We start from the raw sequence: 20,744 nt of genomic DNA, 5'->3' as shown, positions 1-20,744 counted from the left end.
AAGCATAGTCGCCGGTTGCGGCCTATTCTACCCCGGAACTTCACGGGTGATCCATACCCTGTATCTGTACCCTATATCTGTACCCTGTATCTGTACCCTGTATCTATACCTTGTATCTTTACCCTGTGTCTGTACCCTGTATCTGTACCCTGTATCTGTACCCTGTATTAGTACCCTGTATCTGTACCCTGTGTCCTTCCCATCATCAACTTTCGTGTAAACCTAGATCGACATATTGATTGTTATCTGCGTGAATTACACTCAGCACATTAATTCCTGCCCAACATCAATACCCAAACTCCTGATAGAGAGGCATCTGCATTAAATCGAGCTTGACAATTGAAAGGGGTTACACAGTGACTCAGGGCAAGACACTTTATTACCCGTCCTTGCGCTGGACAGATACACAGGTGGTAGCCCATGACGAGTTGGACGAAAACTGGACAGGTATTTGATCCCATCATATCCCCAGAAAGAAAGGACGCCTGAACTATATAGGTATATAATGTATTCTTATTGCTTCGATGAGTAATCGGAGGGTTTTACGGTTTAGGTGGATAAATATGTCAAGTCGGACTATGTGATACTTTGAGTATAGCACTGTCCCCATAATAATAAATAACAGCGACGGAACATTTCTATAAGCACAGGAAATACAGGAAACTACGGTTATAACGAACACGCTTATAACGAACTGACGGATATAACGAACTTACTTTTTTGGTGCCGACTATTTGCTGTAGTTATGCTGTATATATGCTTATAACGAACTACGGTTATAACGAACTAAAATTAGGTGTCCCTTTGAGTTCGTTGTAACCGTAGTGTACTGTATATGTACTAAAGCCAGTGCCCGTGAAGATCCGGGTTAGAATAGGTCTTCAGCAACCCATGCAACCAATGCTTGTCGCAAGAGGCGACGACAGGATCGGGTTGTCAGGCTCGCTGATTTGGTTGATACCCGTATCCCAATTACGTAGATCGTTGCATATGATGTCAAGTACTAGTCTGGTCCAGACTCGATTATTTACAGACCGCCGTCATACAGCGGGAGTATTGCAGAGTGAGGCGTTAAACAACAAACAAACAAACAAACAAACAAACAAAACAAAAAGCAGAGTCCCCTATACGATTCCGGCTCTATCATGAACATGTGTTTATGAATCATTATTAAATCATTATGAGACTAGGTGTCCCCCTCCGAGGTCTAGTGGATAGAGCATTTGCCCGGAAAGCGGTTCGATTCCCTGGGCACGTCATACCCGACCAACATATATACTCACACTGGGCATTTGACCGGATAAGTACAAGCAGCCACACACACACACACACACACACGCACGCACACACACACACACACACACACACACACACGCACACACACACACGCACACGCACGCACACACACCGCACACGCACGCACACACACACACCGCACACGCACACACACACACACACACACGTACATGCACATAACTGTATAAGTGGGATAATCTTGAACAGGGAAGTTAACCATTGTCCCTGACCTATTATGAACTGAGTTGTGTGCGTCCGAGTATGTTAAACTGGATTTTCAAAACTGATGCATGGGTACTCACAGACGGACGTAAATATGGTTATTTTCATTAACAAATTAAAACATACGGTTTTATAGCGCTAGCCCACTGAGATACCATGCCGCAGGTTAACATGGATATGCCACTCAAAAACAGTATGCTGAATTCGAGCAGACCATTCTTTGTTTTATCCCCTTAATGCCGAGCGTCAGGCACGGTAACAACAAGTACCATCTTTTAACGCCTTTTGTAATGAAGCGGTCAGGGGATCGAACCACCGACCGTCCTCTCTCCGGACAGACGCTCTATCCACTACACCACCACGCGATCATATGCATCTGTAAGGTTAAAGTGCATAACAAAAATCGACGTAACGAGATATTCTGTTTATTAAACAAAGACAAGTTTCTCTACAGAACCAATTCCATGTCAGCTCCATCCTAGAATTTACCAAGGACCTTGGTTCCGGTTATGGTAAACTGTCCGCTTAAAACATTGGAACTCATGGCCTTCTTCTGATGGGGCTGCTGGCCTCCCACATAGAGGTTCATCTTTCCTGCAATATATTACGGATGTTAAATGACTGTCTGCTAACCTCAACATCTGTTTTACATGGTCCACAATCACTTGATTGCCTGGTTGATTTTCAAGCCGCCGTCGCATGGTAGGGTCACTCCTGTGCGGTGTCAAACAAGGTGCGAAGAGGTGAAATGGGGTTTAACGTGCATGTACGTGTGTGTGTTTGTGTGGCTGCTTGTACTAGTCCGGACTGATGCCGATTTATAGTGCAGCGACGTGAACTGCCAACACTTCGACAGCCACAGTGTCGTCACTGCCCTTAATGGTGTCGACGCAATATTTGTTTGTCTAGGAGGGGGTAAGTTACACAATCTGACTGACAGTGACATCAAGTACCGTGTACCATGTGTATTGTAAAATATGATTAGTGAGTCTCATGGTCCCTAAACCATATTATTTTCACTTCCGACCAGGTGAGGTGAGGTGATATTGGGTTTAACGTCGCGTCCAAGATTATTGCACTTATATGGCGACGTGCATGCACGTGTATGTGTATGTGGCTGCCTGTAGTCCGGACTGATGCCGATTTATAGTGCTAGCTCACTGAGATACAATGCCGCAGTTTAACATGAGTTCCCCACTCAGACACAGTATACTGACTCCAAGCCAACCAGTTCTTGTTTTAGCCCCTTAATGCCGAGCGCCAGACAGGGTAACAACAAGTACCATCTATTAACGTCTTTTGGTATGACGCGGTCGGGGATCGAATCCCGGACCTTCCGCTCTCCGGGCGGACGCTCTACCACTAGACCACGGAGGCAACAGATACTCTTGTATGCACGTTTTGTGAGTGCCGATATCTACAGGCTGGGCAGGATATGATGATCTATTTCGTGAACACCTGGTGTCATCACTGATTTTCAGTGATCCATTCATATCATTTGCACCGCTATTTTGCCTTTTACGCCCTTTTTATCTGTTCCTGGATAATCCAGACTGGTTATTCTCTGGCTTTACGTTTTATCTTTATCTGGCGTAATCGATGCATGCATTTGTCTCGTCTGTGGCCATTTTGACCACCCAACGGCCTTTGTAGACTAATGCCTCACCCAATTGACACAAATTATTTTAGTCTTTGATAGGTATTTAGATTTTGGTTTGGTTTGGTTTGTTGTTAAAGGCCGCACTCAGACAGCCTGGACCAGACAATCCAGTGATTGACATCATGAGCATCGATCCACGCATTTGGGATACGATGTCAAGCCTGACCACCCGATCCCGTTAGTCGCCTCTTACGACAAGCGAAGTCGCCTGTTGCGGCACGCATGGGTTGCTTCACGGGTGATCCATACTACATTGTATGTATCTGTACCCTGAATATGTACCCTGAATATGTACCCTGTATCTGTACCCTGTTTCTGTACCTTGTATCTGTACCCTGTGCCCTTCCAATCATCAACCTTCGTGTAAACCTAGATCGACATATTGATTGTTATTGTTTATGGCAAGCATGGGTTGCTGAAGACCTATTCTACCCCGGATCTTCACGGATCTTGATAGGCATTTAGAAGTTGAAGGAACATGAATACACGTACAGGACACGTTTGTGGGATAACAACTTCTTTTATTCTTTGTACGGCGTTTTAGAGCTGCTTCTTACTCCGTTATCAGGTTAAAGCTCAGTAAGTAATTTGTTTGTTTTTAAAACTACTTACAAAACATTCACCTGATGAAGGAGCAAGAAGTAGCTCTGAAACGTCGTACAAAGAATAAAAAAGTGTCATGTATTCACAAACGATTTAATTTTGTCACTCAATTGTCGATGTAAAACATATAAGGAAAGTGTGGAGTTTTACTTCCTGGTTAAGCCCACCTGGTAGAACCTTCCATCCATCCTTGTCATCCCACACAGCCACGTTCTTGTGGCTGATTGTAAACTTAAAGGTTGCATGCGCTCCTTGTCTGACGTGCTCTCTCCCGAAGGCAACCAGCTTGTACTTCGGCATGTTCAGGGAGCTGTCCGTCCAAGACACATATACCTGGACGATCTGAAACAGTTGCATGTTGTTTTATGCCATATCGCGTCAGGCAGCATCCTCGATTATCCAGGGTGTTATTTCTCATATGTTATGATAACACCCTCGACCCATTCGCTACAATAGTTACGTTTTGAATCCGAGCCAAATTTAGTTGCCTCGGACAACAAGCCTGTTCTAACCCAAACATAGCGGTGACTGATAGCCTGAGCAACGATCCACATATCAGCCAGATCCCAGATTGTTACTGACGATTCTCATTTTAATCGTTTCACACAATAGTGAGTGAGTGAGTATGGGTTCACGCCGCTCCAAGCAATATTCTATCAATATCACGTGGGTTCTCTCACAACAGTGCACTGGGGACCTACCTGCTTTGTTTGTTTGTTGTTTAACGCCGTTCTCAGCAATATTCCAGCTACATGACGGCAGTCTGTACATAATCGAGTCTGGACAAGACGATCCAGTGATTCATTCTTTCTACACTTGTGGCAAGGTATAGGTGATTAACTTTGGTACGTTCCATTGTAAGCACATTTCAGTTGGTCTCATACATTGGCGGGCGGAAGAAAGTATGCACCCTTGTTTGATGGGGACAAAATGAAAACAACAAGAAATGCTTATTCGATGGTGATGTATGTGGTTTGGATATTAAGAATGTAACGTTTCGGATGCTGTTTTCAGCCGAGTAACGTTTTAAAACGTTTGTAATTTTATGTTGGAATTCAATTTTCAAGTGTAAACGTTCTCTGGCCGGAAGTTGACATCGTCCACATGTCTCTACTGACCTCTTCAGCGTCAAAATGACCGGTGTTGCTGACGACGACCTGGCCCTTGAGGTCACTTCCGGCGTTGATGTTGTGGTTGTACTGAAGACCCGAGTAATGCCAGGTGGTGTAGGAGAGCCCGTAGCCGAAAGGATACAATGGGTCGCCCTTGAAGTACCAGTAAGTACGTCTGTCCATCGAGTAGTCCGTCATTGGTGGGATCTGTCAACGTGAGAGCGATACGAGTCTTGATTAGTGGACACAATGGGTCGCCCTTGAAGTACCAGTAAGTACGTCTGTCCATCGAGTAGTCAGTCATTGGTGGGATCTGGCAACGTAAGAGCGATACGAGTCTTGATTAGTGGACACAATGGGTCGCCCTTGAAGTACCAGTTAGTACGTCTGTCCATCGAGTAGTCAGTCATTGGTGGGATCTGGCAACGTAAGAGCGATACGAGTCTTGATTAGTGGACACAATGGGTCGCCCTTGAAGTACCAGTAAGTACGTCTGTCCATCGTGTAGTCAGTGATTGGTGGGATCTGGCAACGTAAGAGCGATACGAGTCTTGATTAGTGGACACAATGGGTCGCCCTTGAAGTACCAGTAAGTACGTCTGTCCATCGAGTAGTCAGTCATTGGTGGGATCTGGCAACGTAAGAGCGATACGAGTCTTGATTAGTGGACACAATGGGTCGCCCTTGAAGTACCAGTAAGTACGTCTGTCCATCGAGTAGTCCGTCATTGGTGGGATCTGTCAACGTGAGAGCGATACGAGTCTTGATTAGTGGACACAATTGGTCGCCCTTGAAGTACCAGTAAGTACGTCTGTCCATCGTGTAGTCAGTCATTGGAGGAATCTGGAAGTCGTTGACAAAATTACATACCCTTTGAGTAAGAACGTGAATATAAAGTTTGCCAATTGACTGGAACAAATAACTTGCCTTTGCAAGTGTTTGTGATGGGTGCCACCGGTGGGGCAGGATACGCTCACCTTTTCTCGAACACCTGGTATCATTACTTTTGGATAGTGATTCATAAACACAACCTCATGATATAGCCGGAATCGTACAATCGACAATGAATGTTGTCGCTTTTGTTTTATTTTATATGAAATACTGTAAGGGACATTCTGGCCATCTCGCATTCTCGAGTTCTCGACCTTTATATGATCATGGAAAGGGTTTTGTAGCTTTAATAATTGGCAATATATTGAAGGGGCAAAACAACGTCATTCACCATTTCTAAATTCACTTGGAGAGCTACTTAAACATATATAAATACAATAAAGAGATGACAGCATGATACCCCTGATAATATATTGATCATAACAAATCATTGTCTTGATATCTTATTAATCAACGCAAATTGGTAAGGAGGTTTGGGAGAAACCCAAAAGATCGTGCAACACGTGGTATATGAGCTACAGTGAGCATACAGTAAACTACGGTTATAACGAACTCAAAGGGACTACAAATTTTAGTTCGTTATAACCGTAGTTCGTTATAAGCATATATACAGCATAACTACAGCAAATGGTCGGGACCAAAAAAGTAGGTTCGTTATATCCGTCAGTTCGTTATAAGCGTGTTCGTTATAACCGTAGTTTACTGTATGTGATTTTACAACGCATATACCCATCGTCCGTTCTATGCACACGTGTACACGTCGTGACATTGCCCTTCAAACACCAAGCCGTGACCACCCAGCGTTCGTATGCCGACTTTATTCAGTCTCAGCTGTTAGTGCACATAGCCCATGATTATCAGTCAAAACAAGAAGATGCTAAGAGGCAATGTCTCACTTTCACCAGGACGTACAGTAAACTACGGTTATAACGAACTCAAAGGGACTACTAATTTTAGTTCGGTATAACCGTAGTTCGTTATAAGCATTATATACAGCATAACTACAGGAAATAGTCGGGACAAAAAAAGTAAGTTCGTTATATCCGTCAGTTCGTTATAAGCGTGTTCGTTATAACCGTAGTTTACTGTATGTGATTTTACAACGCATATACCCATCGTCCGTTCTATGCACACGTGTACACGTCGTGACATTGCCCTTCAAACACCAAGCCGTGACCACCCAGCGTTCGTATGCCGACTTTATTCAGTCTCAGCTGTTAGTGCACATAGCCCATGATTATCAGTCAAAACAAGAAGATGCTAAGAGGCAATGTCTCACTTTCACCAGGACGTACAGTAAACTACGGTTATAACGAACTCAAAGGGACTACTAATTTTAGTTCGGTATAACCGTAGTTCGTTATAAGCATTATATACAGCATAACTACAGGAAATAGTCGGGACAAAAAAAGTAAGTTCGTTATATCCGTCAGTTCGTTATAAGCGTGTTCGTTATAACCGTAGTTTACTGTATGTGATTTTACAACGCATATACCCATCGTCCGTTCTATGCACACGTGTACACGTCGTGACATTGCCCTTCAAACACCAAGCCGTGACCACCCAGCGTTCGTATGCCGACTTTATTCAGTCTCAGCTGTTAGTGCACATAGCCCATGATTATCAGTCAAAACAAGAAGATGCTAAGAGGCAATGTCTCACTTTCACCAGGACGTACAGTAAACTACGGTTATAACGAACTCAAAGGGACTACTAATTTTAGTTCGGTATAACCGTAGTTCGTTATAAGCATTATATACAGCATAACTACAGGAAATAGTCGGGACAAAAAAAGTAAGTTCGTTATATCCGTCAGTTTGATATAAGCGTGTTCGTTATAACCGTAGTTTACTGTATGTGATTTTACAACGCATATACCCATCGTCCGTTCTATGCACACGTGTACACGTCGTGACATTGCCCTTCAAACACCAAGCCGTGACCACCCAGCGTTCGTATGCCGACTTTATTCAGTCTCAGCTGTTAGTGCACATAGCCCATGATTATCAGTCAAAACAAGAAGATGCTAAGAGGCAATGTCTCACTTTCACCAGGACGTACAGTAAACTACGGTTATAACGAACTCAAAGGGACTACTAATTGTAGTTCCTTATAACCGTAGTTCGTTATAAGCATACATACAGCATAACTACAGCAAATAGTCAGGACCCAAAAAGTTAGTTCGTTATATCCGACAGTTTGATATAAGCGTGTTCGTTACAACCGTAGTTTACTGTAATTACACATTCTAGAAAAAGGCAGAAAATAGGCATGAGGCCCCAAAGCATATTCTCATTGCGCGACTCTAACCAGGATTGTTTCACATAACATGGCCCACCTGACTGTCGCTGGCTGGCACGGTGTAGGGTAATTTAGCAGAGGGCACGGAGTTCGCACCATCGTGAGTCAGAACCTTCTGGATTGCCTCCCCTGTTTTTTGATGGGGTAGGAAACACTCAAGTATCGCGGTCACGTGAGGATTCGCCTCGGCAACCGAGACTTCGAGTGGCCCACCATCAAACAGAAGCAGCACGATTGGAGTTGCTGCAGCGCGTTTACCAATGATGCTCGGCCCCCCTTGCACTGAAACAGGAAACGAAATAGAACCAGAGTGAGTGAGTGAGTGAGTGAGTGAGTGAGTGGGTGGGTGGGTGGGTGGGTGAGTGAGTGAGTGAGTGAGTGACACCTTTTTAATCTTGCTTACGGAATCGCTGACTGTAAAATTGTTTGAATCAGAATTGGTTCTTTTTTTATCCCGCCGATAAACTTATTGCATATTGCACCAAAACGTATTTTCTGAACAGGGGCTCATTAAAGTATTCAAACATATTAAACATGGGAGTCAAAAAGAAGTTTGTTGTTGTTGCTTAAATTGACAGAATGCGTAGATGCACAACAGTGTTCCCGTTTGATTCGTCAGGTTTCCATTGCTCAAAGCGACAGCTGTGTGGCAGACTCTCCTCTCAAATTAAACAATTTTTATATTTTAATACCAGCCGACCTTTAGTGGAGCAGAAAACTAAAACAAACTGAATTGGTTTTATTTCCAACTACTGACAGGTATTTTCCAGTAAAATATCCACAAAGAAAGTGAAAAAGTGTGGTCTAATATTTCACCGAACACTTGCCGGTTTTTTGCCACCCCCGCCTTGATTTCACTTGAACAATGTACATACGAGATGGGTATGCTGCTGGAAAAGCTAGAAACATAACTGGGTCGAAGCGGGATTCGAACCCACAATCAGAACTGGCTAAACACAGATCACTATTCATGGCGATTATTGCTTATAACGACTTAGTTATAGATCATCTTAATGTGCGATTTCTTCTAATTTGGCAGCTGTTCGACGTTGTTCGTACCATGATTGACGACCGTTTTCAGAAGGTCAAGTTGATGTCCTGGGAGACCGACACTGTGGCGGTCGTGACCCTCCCGCTCTAGAGTCTGGCCTGAAATAATACAGTTCAGGTAAGATGGACAAAGGCTTAGTCTCTGGAAACATATAATTCTGATTGAAACAAACGACTACGTGTAAATTAACTCTTTGAATGGCATTCACCTGATGAAGGAGTAAGCATATACTCCGAAACGTTGTGTTTCGTCATAATAAAGAAGTTGAAATGCATAAATTATCTTCCTTACATTAAGGAGACCGAGTAAGGTGGTGATTCAACCTGAACTGGGGGAGGATCTAGACTTGCTTCATTACAGGAAGTCCAGGGCCCACTTGCACAAAACGATCATAGCGCTAAGACTATTGTAAGCCTATGTTATAGTATGGGAGTTACGATCATCTTAGCGCTAAGATCGCTTTGTGCAAGTGGGCCCTGGTCGGAAGAGAAAACTCCTAGTGGTAGAGCGTCCACCCGGAGAGCGGAAGGTCCGGGGTTCGATCCCCGGCCGCGTCATACCACAAAATGTTAAAAGATGGTACTTGTTGTTACCCTGGCTGGCGCTCGGCATAAAGGGGCTAAAACAAGGACTGGTCGGCTCGGAGTCAGTATACTGTGTCTGAGTGGGGTATTCATGTTAAACTGTGGCATGGTATCTCAGTGAGCTAGCACCATAAATCGGCATCAGTCCGAACTAGTATAAGTAGCCACACACGCTATATAAGTGCAATAATCTTGGACGCGACGTTAAACCCCATTTCACCTCACCTCACTACAGATACCACCCCTCCATGAAGAACCGGGTTAGAAATGGTCTTTTATGTTTTCATAAAATGTTTATTTTCTACGTTTATATTTAAATATTTAAACTGAACTGTGCGGTATTCTCATTACTAACTGAAGGTACCGCGTTACATGCAATAATTACACTTTGTTTTATCTTCTGGGTTACACATGTGCGCCTTATGACAGTATAGGTACTTGAATCAATAGGTAATTATGCTACAAAATGTCTTTGTGTCGTGTTGTATTTCTGGATCAAGGTTATCTTGTGATTAATTGTGGCCTAACAGGAATTTGGTTGCCAAGATAAGGGACGACCTAGGCGAAAATGTAGAACAATAGTAACAAAGATTGTATCAAGTCTCACCTTGGGGTCATATTTGTGTCTGTTCACCGGCCAGTCTTCAGGGCCTCCAGACAGGATGTAGTGCTTGCACCCGGAACTAGTCCTCACATAGCGGGGGTCCTTTCCGTGGAGGCCCTTCACGTGGATGTAGCCGAGCTCCCCGGCGTGGAATGGGTCCTCCCCGAAAGTCTCCTGGAATTAGTGTGTTGATGAGTGAGAGAGTGAATGTTGTTTTACGTCACTATCGTATCGAGACGGACAGTGTATCATCGTGGTGAAAAGCAAGAGCGAAAGTCTGTACCAGAGAATGATGATACTGGCTCCGAGGTCAGTGTCCGAAATATCTGCCTGCCCGTGGCTAGTAAATTTTCTGTCGGGTTGCACGAAATTTTCCTCCTACCTGTCTGGCAGACCATTTTGAGACTACTTACGTATTCAGTTTTATTCAGTTTTATTATAGTCATCATCCGGTGTGTTTGTCCGTCCGTTCGTATTTCGTTTCCGGAGCTTAACTTGAAAACCGTGAAAGATTTTTCATTTAAACTTGGTACGTGTATTAGCCAAGGGCGGAACTGAGTGAGTGAGTGAGTGAGTGAGTGAGTGAGTGAGTATGGTTTTACGCCGCTTTTAGCAATATTCCAGCAATATCACGGCGGGGGACTCCAGAAATGGGCTTCACACATTGTACCCATGTCGGGAATCGAACCCGGGTTTTCGGCGTGACGAGCGAACGCTTTAACCACTAGGCTACCCGACCGGGCCTCAGGGGCGGAAGTGGTGACATTTGCTATTGTGGGGGCCGGGGGTATTTTCCATCATCTGATGACTCTTGTTATTCTCAAGTAGTTGTTTGCATTGTTTCAACTTTTTCAAGATTTATAAGGTCTGAATGCGGGCAGGTGACTTTGAAGATAGGCAGGCAACACACATGGGTCACCTGCTCTCCGGTCTTGATGGGTTTTGAAATTATTTCAGTGTTACTTCAAACACTGACCAAGGTAAAAAAAATGTGACCGTTAAGAAACGGCTTACGTGTGGTTCAGCGGACTAAACCTAACAGGATCAACTCGGGATTTTCAGAGTCACCAAACTTATGAGCCATGCGACCCGACTGGTCTGTTGGACAGATGACCTTGACGTCATCCTCCCTTGCGAAGAGGTCAGAGCTTTACTGTTCATAGAGGCATTAACTTCAACAAGTGAGTGAGTGAGTGAGTGAGTGAGTGAGTGAGTGAGTGAGTGAGTGAGTGCCCTCACGGATCGGGTGGTCAGGCTCGGTGACCTGGCGTAGATCGTTACTCATGATATCAATCACAGGATTGTCTGATCGAGTATTTACAGGTCGTCGTCACATAGCTGTAATATTGCTGAGTGCGGCATTAAACAACAAATAAACACTCAGTTATGTGAGTAAATCCTGCTTCCTCCCAATTTGACTGACATGGGTTATCTTCCCTTTGATCGCAGAACAAATTGGTACTGTTTTTTATTTCAAGATAAGATCTGTAACAAAGCCACGAAATTCATGCGTGTCCGACTGGCGCGCCTCGAGTGCTGACCTTATCTGTGTCATATGTTACACGTAGGTTCTTAACCAAGGTCATCAAATAACTTGTGGCGGCATGACTTTGTTTTGTGTGTTTGTTGTTTAAAGCTACACTCGGCAATAGTCCATCTATACACCGGGAGACCCGTGAAGATCCGGGGTGGAATAGGTCTTCAGCAACCCATGCTTGCCGTAAAAGGCGACTAACGGGATCGGGTGGTCAGGCTCGCTGACTTGTTTGATGCATGTCATCATATCCCGATTGCGTGCCTCGATGCTCATGATGTCAATTATCGGGTTGTCTGGTCCAGAGTCTATTATTTACAGACCGCGGTCATTTAGCTATTATCTTGCTGAGTGCGGCGTTAAATAACAAACAAACAAGTAAATAAATCTAAACACCTGAAATTAATTTTTCGACCATATTCGTCTAACAACATTGTATCGCATCCAGTCTGAAATATGATGGGAGCATAAATGCCATCAGGATGAAGCTCTTGGCTTACGAAAACACAGATAAAGAACGCAATGTTCAATACTTTAATAGAGTGAATGTTAATTTTATATCGATATTTCCGTAAGGGACATTTATCGAATTTAGATGACTTGTACATGTGTAGAAATGTGTTTTTATCGATCTACGGCCAGGCGTGTGTTTGGCAAAAAGCGTAGCATAAAAAATCGACCGAGATGTCGATTGTAAACACACCGGCAAAATGGTGAGTTAAACTCCTTCTACTTATATATCGTAGATATTTATAGAATAACCCACGAGGTACGAGTGATTACGGAAAATATGTCACGAGTGAAATTAATGTTTTAAGTTTAGCGAGGAACTTAAAACATTAATTTCACTCGTGACATATTTTCCGTAATCACTCATACCTCGTGGGTTATTCTATAATTGTAGCACGTGAAACATGTGAATGAAAGCCCTGGATTTGTGAATGAACTCAAAGAGAGAAAACTAGTCCCGTCGTCCAATGGAAATTGATATTTGTTTAAATGACCAATCAGCTTCGAGAATCACTAATTGCACACTGTGCAAATATCAAAAAGTTATTACACTGCATATTTGAGCCCATATGGGTAATAAATATTTTTTATTTACTGACCACTAATAGATATTTTTAGAAAACTTCCCACAGCGTGGGGGTATGATGGTATCAGCCAACCAAGTTGCCGGGTCTGACCATCCGACATTTTTTATCAGTCATTTTTCTACATGCATAGGTGTGAAGCCAATTTCTGGTGTCCCCCGCCGTGATGTTACTGGAATATTGCTAAAAGCGTCGTAAAATCACACTCACTCACTACGTGCATTGGTTGCTGAGGACATATTCTAAGCAGCCATCATATAACTGGAATATGGCTGAATGTGGCGTTAAACAACAAACAAATAAAATCTAACATCGAGGGTAATTGCTATAATAGTACTCAGGCAGGTCAAGTTTCTTCACGTATCGACCTTGCGCGCGCCCTATGCCGTTTATAATGTTATAAATATGTTTAACATGAAGCGTACACGTACAGTCTACAAAAATCTACATCAATAGACCGGATTCGCCATATATCTGCCACAAAGGGGATTATAATTATAATGGTGTTACTACTGCGAATATATGCTGAACAGCACAAGAAACCTCACATTTTCAAACATGTGGTCAGGCATATTCTGTTGGGGAAATAAGACTTTCTGAATCGTATCAAATGAGGTACGACCAAAATTATTCGCTCAAACGCAACGTCAAAAACGTCTGTTATGTTTGTTTGTTTGTTTGTTTGTTTGTTTGTTTGTTGTTTAACGCCACACTCAACCAAGGCAGCGAGCCTGACCACCCGCACCCGCCAATCTATGATATCTAACCATGTCCTTGTCAAGAATGAAAACGCATACCAGTCCTCTGCCAATCTATCATCTCTAAACATGTCCTTATTAAGAGTAAACATGCATACCAGTCCTCTGCCAATCTATCATCTCTAAACATGTCCTCATTAAGAGTAAACATGCATACCAGTCCTCTGCCAATCTATCATCTCTAAACATGTCCTCATTAAGAGTAAACATGCATACCAGTCCTCTGCCAATCTATCATCTCTAAACATGTCCTCATTAAGAGTAAACATGCATACCAGTCCTCTGCCAATCTATCATCTCTAAACACGTCCTTATTAAGAGTAAACATGCATACCAGTCCTCTGCCAATCTATCATCTCTAAACATGTCCTCATTAAGAGTAAACATGCATACCAGTCCTCTGCCAATCTATCATCTCTAAACATGTCCTCATTAAGAGTAAACACGCATACCAGTCCTCTGCCAATCTATCATCTCTAAACATGTCCTCATTAAGAGTAAACATGCATACCAGTCCTCTGCCAATCTATCATCTCTAAACATGTCCTTATCAAGAGTAAACACGCTTATTAGTCTTCTGCCAAGCTATTATCTCTAAACATGTCCTTATCAAGAATAAAAACGAGTAACTGCCCTCTCCCTATCTATGGTCTATAAACATGTCCTCAACGAGAGTAAAAACGAATACCTGCCCTCTCCCTATCTATGGTCTATTAACATGTCCTTATCGAGAGTAAAAACGAGTACCTGCCCTCTGCCTATCTATGATTTCTGAACATGTCCTTATCGACAGTAAAAACGAGTACCTTTCCTCTGCCTATCTATGATTTCTGAACATGTCCTTATCGAGAGTAAAAACGAGTACCTTTCCTCTGCCTATCTATGATTTCTGAACATGTCCTTTTCGACAGTAAAAACGAGTACCTGCCCTCTGCATATCTATGATTTCTGGACATGTCCTTATCGAGAGTAAAAACGAGTACCTGCCCTCTGCCTATCTATGATTTCTGAACATGTCCTTTTCGACAGTAAAAACGAGTACCTGCCCTCTGCCTATCTATGATTTCTGAACATGTCCTTATCGACAGTAAAAACGAGTACCTGCCCTCTGCCTATCTATGATTTCTGAACATGTCCTCATCAAGAGCAAAAACGAGTACCTGTCCTCTGCCCATCTATGATTTCTGGACATGTCCTTATCGAGAGTAAAAACGAGTACCTGCCCACTGCCTATCTATGATTCCTGAACATGTCCTTATCAAGAGCAAAAACGAGTTCCTGTCCTCTGCCCATCTATGATGTCTGGACATGTCCTTATCGAGAGTAAAAACGAGTACCAGCCCTCTGCCTATCTATGATTTCTGAACATGTCCTTATCAAGAGCAAAAACGAGTACCTGTCCTCTGCCCATCTATGATTTCTGGACATGTCCTTATCGAGAGTAAAAACGAGTACCTGCCCACTGCCTATCTATGATTTCTGAACATGTCCTTATCGACAGTAAAAACGAGTACCTGCCCTCTGCCTATCTATGATTTCTGGACATGTCCTTATCTAGAGTAAAAACGAGTACCTGCCCTCTCCCTATCTATGTTCTATGAACATGTCCTTATCAAGAGCAAAAACGAGTACCTGCCCTCTGCCTATCTATGATTTCTGAACATGTCCTCATCAAGAGCAAAAACGAGTACCTGTCCTCTGCCCATCTATGATTTCTGGACATGTCCTTATCGAGAGTAAAAACGAGTACCTGCCCACTGTCTATCTATGATTTCTGAACATGTCCTTATCAAGAGCAAAAACGAGTACCTGTCCTCTGCCCATCTATGATTTCTGGACATGTCCTTATCGAGAGTAAAAACGAGTACCTGCATGCCCACTGCCTATCTATGATTTCTGAACATGTCCTTATCAAGAGCAAAAACGAGTACCTGTCCTCTGCCCATCTATGATTTCTGGACATGTCCTTATCGAGAGTAAAAACGAGTACCTGCCCACTGCCTATCTATGATTTCTGAACATGTCCTTATCGAGAGTAAAAACGAGTACCTGCCCTCTGCCTATCTATGATTTCTGAACATGTCCTTATCGACAGTAAAAACGAGTACCTTTCCTCTGCCTATCTATGATTTCTGAACATGTCCTTATCGAGAGTAAAAACGAGTACCTTTCCTCTGCCTATTTATGATTTCTGAACATGTCCTTATCAAGAGCAAAAACGAGTACCTGTCCTCTGCCCCACCGGGGATCTCTGAAGACGTCCACGTTGGGACTGAAGCAGCTGATTCCTCTGTGTATGTTGATACGTTCATGGTGCGCCACGAAGTAGTTATAGTAGGCCCGCACTTCAATACTGGTGGCCTCCGCGATCCGGTACACTAAGTCCGAACTGAAAAGGTCACGTGAAGAACATGGAGGTTATCACGCGATTATGGTTTGGGATGATAACTATCCTGTATTAGGAATAAACATTGTATTTAGCGAGCCTTGATGAAATTTGTCTAAATTGTCTAAACTGGTTCATGGAATACCAGTGTGATTATCCAGCTCAAAAATGGCAGGTCAACCATGAATTATGAAATACTCGATTATGATTTGTCAATCAGGGGTTTTGAATCAGAATAAATAGAATTGTCCAGGCTCGGTTATTTACAGACCGCAGGAATATAACTGGAATATTGCCAGGAGTGCGGCGTTAAATAACAAACAAACAAACAAACAAACAAACAGACCAGTCAACCAAGTCACCGAGCCCTACCTCCCGATCCAAGATCCCCTACAGACAAGCAAGTGTTGCTGGGGACCTATCCTGACCCACAATCTCCACGGATTCAAAGGTTATACAGTAAGGGGATAAACATTGTGTGTTTTAGGATTTGCGGGTGTTATTGCGTATTTAATGCCCTAAGAATGCACTTAGAACCTAAGGGGTGTAGGCGTTATCATGTCGTTCTAATTCACAAAGTGACTCACTCAAAGGACGCTCCAAGTCCTATAAACTGGGGATACCCAGTGGCGTTTCTTGCGACATCCCCACGACCACAGTTCGTCCACCAGGAGAGGTTCTTGATACCCAGGTGCTTGATTGGCGGAGACTCACCTGGGGTGTACAGTATCAACATCATCAACAACACAGCCGACATCATCAACGGCGGACCCTAGTGGGTAAAGTGTTCGCCCGTCACGTGGTGGTTCTTGGTCCTCGAATATGCGTCCATCAGTCGTGATATAGCTGGATATTGCTGCTGCTAAAAGCGGCGTAAAACCTCACTCACTCACCCACCCACCCATCCACCCACCCAAGCAACCCACTCACTCACTCACTCAGATCGTAGATGTGTCTAAGTGTGGCGAACGAGACAAGTGAGACGGTGTTTACATAAAAATGATTATAATCATGGCATCCTGGCACGACTAAGGGACGCAACTCTCCCAAGGCAGCCAGCAGGGTTGTCCAAACATCTGAGGTGCCGCAATTCGTCCTGATTTCGAGGTACCTGTGTCCTTTTGGTGTGCCAGAAACCTATGATAGACTAATTCGAATTAAAGATTCGTTCTGATGTTTTTCCAGGTTTATCGGTGGCTCAGTCGTCTAAGTCGCCGCGATTCGCTGTGCAGAGTTGCGTCCCTTGGGCACGCCAGAAACCTATGATTGTGGGTTCGAATCCCGGTTCGCCCCAATTATGTTTCTAGGTTTGTCAGCACCATACCCGTGCTCGTGGGTTTCACCGAAGTGGTAAACGTCTGAGACCTGCATCACTTCGGGGTTTCCTCCCACATTAAGCTGACACGCCGTGATATAACTGGAATACTGTTAAAAGCGGCGTAAAACCCAACTCACTCACTCACTCACTCCAGGTTTGTCAGCACCATACTCGTGCTCGAGTTTCACGAAAAGTGAAAAACTTCTAAGACCTGCATCAAACTGACACGCCGTGATAAAACTTATAAACTGTTCAAGGCGACGCAAACCCAACTCACTCACTCACTCACTCAGCGGTCAAGTTCAGTGGAAGAGATTATATTCTCAGAATACTCACCGTGGCCGCTGGCGAGTTGGACTTGTATCTCCTGCAAGGTCATTCGACGCACGAGGTCATCCACCCTAGCATCCCACCCCAGGTTGGTGTTCTGGTACGGCAGCGCGCCATGAGCAACGTCAATTGCTACAACACACACTACGACGAGTAAGGCCGACATCATACATTTACTGACACCACTTCTTGGTGTTCCAGATAACAGAGGAATGGGAACGGCCAGAACTATGTCCATATTTGGGCGTCAGCAGTTAATTCATCCGATTTTTTCTGAATTTAACCTTGACCGATTTGAAACTCAACAGTGACAAAACTACAAAATATTTAGGGTATTTTAAAGGGAGTGTCCAGGTTCAATAAGCAGTTCTAGAAAGGTTTAATTCAAGTCATCAAACCTATTTTATTCGCCTTCTAATTCAATAGTAAAGTTCATTAAAATAGCAGATAATGAATCACGAGTGCCCTTTGCTTTTCCCAAGTGGGGATTCTGGGTCAAATTGGGTCAAATGTGCCTTTGCTTTTCCCAAGTGGGATTCTGGGTCAAAGCAGATCAACTGTGCCCTTTGCTTTTCGCAAGTGAGGATTCTGGGGCACAACAGGTCAACAGTGCCGTTGCTTTTCTCAAGTTTGGACTCGGATTCACCAATGTTGCAACGTCTGAGACCTGCATCACTTCGGGCTTTCCTCCTACATTAAACTGACACGCCGCGATTAAACTGGAACACTGTTAGAGCGGCGTTAAACCCAACTCACTCACTCACTCAATCCTGTTGATCCGTTTTATGCATATAAATCGGAATTTCTGCTCGGATTGACAAAGTCAAAGGAGGGTAATTTACCTATATATTGAAGTATAACCTAAGTTTCAGGTATATCGATAATTTGATATCGTTCATTAACCATTAAATAGTCAATTCCTTTCCTCTGATTTACCCACCTGAACTAGAAATAATGGAGACGTTTCCGTCATGTCGAGCAAGGAGGTCCAGGTCCAGCAGGTCCAGCAGGTCCAGCCTTTGGTGTTTACATTTAACAACTTTCGAGGTACAATCGAGCAGGCTCTTTCTACCAAGATTTTACAAAGCTCGCCATACGACTCTTGTTCCGAATTTGTTTGATCAAGGTGACAACATTCAGTGCCCCAGTAAAGCTTTCACAGCGTTTTATGGTGCTCATTCGGAGGACATTTCCAAATTCGATGCATCAGTGACAAAAATTATGTCCGATGCTTTTCCTTATTTTGACTTGTACCATATGTTCTGTGGTTTTATGAGCTGAACAATTGACCTGCCTTTGCATGTGTGGGTGCCACCGGTGGGACAGGATACGCTCACCTTTTCGCGAATACCTGGTAGCATCACTATTTGATAGCTATTCACATGCTCATGATGCTTCGTTTGCCCCCTGTGGAAATCAGGTGAGCAGTGCCATTGTCAACAGGGCGGTGGCGATTCTGAGTCATATCAGGTCATTGACCCTTGAAGATCCGGGGTAGAATAGGTTTTCAGCAACCAATGCTTGCCGTAAAAGGCGACTATGCTTGTCGTAAGAGGCGACTAATGGGATCGGGTGGTCAGGCTCGCTGACTTGTTTGATGAATGTCATCGAATCCCAATTGCGTGGATCGATGCTCATGATGTCAATCACTGGATTGTGTGGTCCAGACTCGATTATTTACAGACCGCTGTCGTATAGCTGGAATATTAATGAGTGCGGCGTTAAAAAAAAAAAAAAAAAAAAAAAAAGGTTCCAGATGGTCAAGTGGGTATTCTTGGGCAAATCCGGTCCAGAGATTCCGGTTTAGAAAAGTTCCTCAGCTGGTAGATCGTAATAACCGATGTGATGGATCGGTTGGTCAGGTTCGGTGACTCGGTAGAGGGCGGCGTTAAACAACAACAACAACAACAACAACAAAAAGCAATTATAATAACTTGTCTAGACTATATACGGTGAAAATCCATTCAGCAATATTCAAGTTGCATGAAGGCGGAGAACACACCAAGTCGCGGACCACATTAACTCAGACGCCTTGTACGACAAGCATCAAGGTTGCCGGGGGTCAAATATACCTAACCCGGAATACCCACGTGTGGCACCGACCATTTAATAGTGAGTGAGTGAGTGGGTGTGTGAGTGAGTGAGGGTTTAACGCCGCTTTTAACAGTATTCCAGTTATATCACGGCGTGTCAGCTTAATGTGGGAGGAAAGCCCGAAGTGGTGCAAGTCTCAGGCGTTTACCACTTCGGTGAAACCCACGAGCACGGGTATGGTGCTGACAAACCTAGAAACATAATTGGGGCGAACCGGGATTTGAACCCACAATCATAGATTTCTGGCGTGCCCAAGGGACGCAACTCTGCACAGCGAATCGCGGCGCCTTAGGTGACTGGGCCACCCGTTGCCCCGACCATTTAATACCCGTTGAGGTGCAGTGTTTGCTGTGTAAGGGTTAGCCAAACAGATATTTTTCAAAATATCCATCATATCCAGTGTACGATTTATTTTGTTTTGAAAACACATATACACCCTTCCTCTACATGATAAACACCGTGCATATTTCGTTTTAAAGTTTCAAAAAGACAAAGATTTGCTTAAGAATCACCGAGTTTCTATATTTTCCACATGTTATTTAGAATAATCCTTCATGTGTTTAACCTTGAATTAGATACGACATGGCATATGCGGCGTAAAATATTAACTCACTTACTTTTCCGTGAACTCGTGTGACGCCTATGTGGGAAATGTGAAGGGATTTTATGTCCGCTTCTTTGCCTACCGTATCTTTACTGTCCATTAAAAAATCCGTTAGAGTGAGTCCCCAATATTGTGATCTTCCCGAAGCTGTTTGCTTTTTTATACCCTTATTTTATCAATGGTAATTAAACATAATACTTTTTAAGGTGGAAAAAATATTATGAATAATTTAAAAGAACAATAATAGACTGAGTCGTATTTTGTGACCCTCCAACCGAATAAAATATTAATTATTTTTTACT

The 20,744-nt window shown here is 43.5% G+C and overlaps 1 protein-coding gene across 2 annotated transcripts; it reads right to left on the bottom strand.

Annotated features, from left to right (window-relative positions):
* Positions 1 to 1,984: 1,984 nt before the first annotated feature.
* On the bottom strand, positions 1,985 to 17,925 carry LOC125372010 (xylan 1,4-beta-xylosidase-like). Of its 2 annotated transcripts, XM_048380822.1 has the most exons (6): positions 17,751 to 17,925; positions 16,684 to 16,810; positions 15,937 to 16,099; positions 10,328 to 10,498; positions 9,145 to 9,234; positions 8,129 to 8,367 (listed from the first exon to the last, which is right to left on the bottom strand). In XM_048380822.1, the coding sequence occupies exons 1-5, from the start codon at positions 17,911 to 17,913 to the stop codon at positions 9,223 to 9,225; spliced, it is 636 nt and encodes a 211-aa protein (XP_048236779.1). In that variant the 5' UTR covers positions 17,914 to 17,925; the 3' UTR covers positions 8,129 to 8,367; positions 9,145 to 9,222. The 2 variants fall into 2 exon arrangements, with proteins under 2 accessions (XP_048236780.1, XP_048236779.1); XM_048380823.1 differs by lacking the exons at positions 8,129 to 8,367; positions 9,145 to 9,234 and adding an exon at positions 1,985 to 2,112.
* Positions 17,926 to 20,744: the final 2,819 nt, after the last annotated feature.

Source organism: Haliotis rufescens, unplaced genomic scaffold (genome assembly GCF_023055435.1).
Source record: "Haliotis rufescens isolate VD_foot unplaced genomic scaffold, xgHalRufe1.0.p SCAF_33, whole genome shotgun sequence".
Lineage (NCBI taxonomy): Eukaryota > Metazoa > Mollusca > Gastropoda > Lepetellida > Haliotidae > Haliotis > Haliotis rufescens.
This window is presented reverse-complemented; position numbering and strand designations above follow the sequence as displayed.

Coding starts and splice junctions, on each gene's coding strand:
- LOC125372010 (XM_048380822.1), bottom strand. CDS start 17,913: ATGATGTCGGCCTTACTCGTCGTAGTGTGTGTTGTAGCAATTGACGTT. Junction 16,811..17,750: donor CCAACTCGCCAGCGGCCACG/GTGAGTATTCTG, acceptor TGTACACCCCAG/GTGAGTCTCCGCCAATCAAG. Junction 16,100..16,683: donor GGACTTGGAGCGTCCTTTGA/GTGAGTCACTTT, acceptor TGACCTTTTCAG/TTCGGACTTAGTGTACCGGA.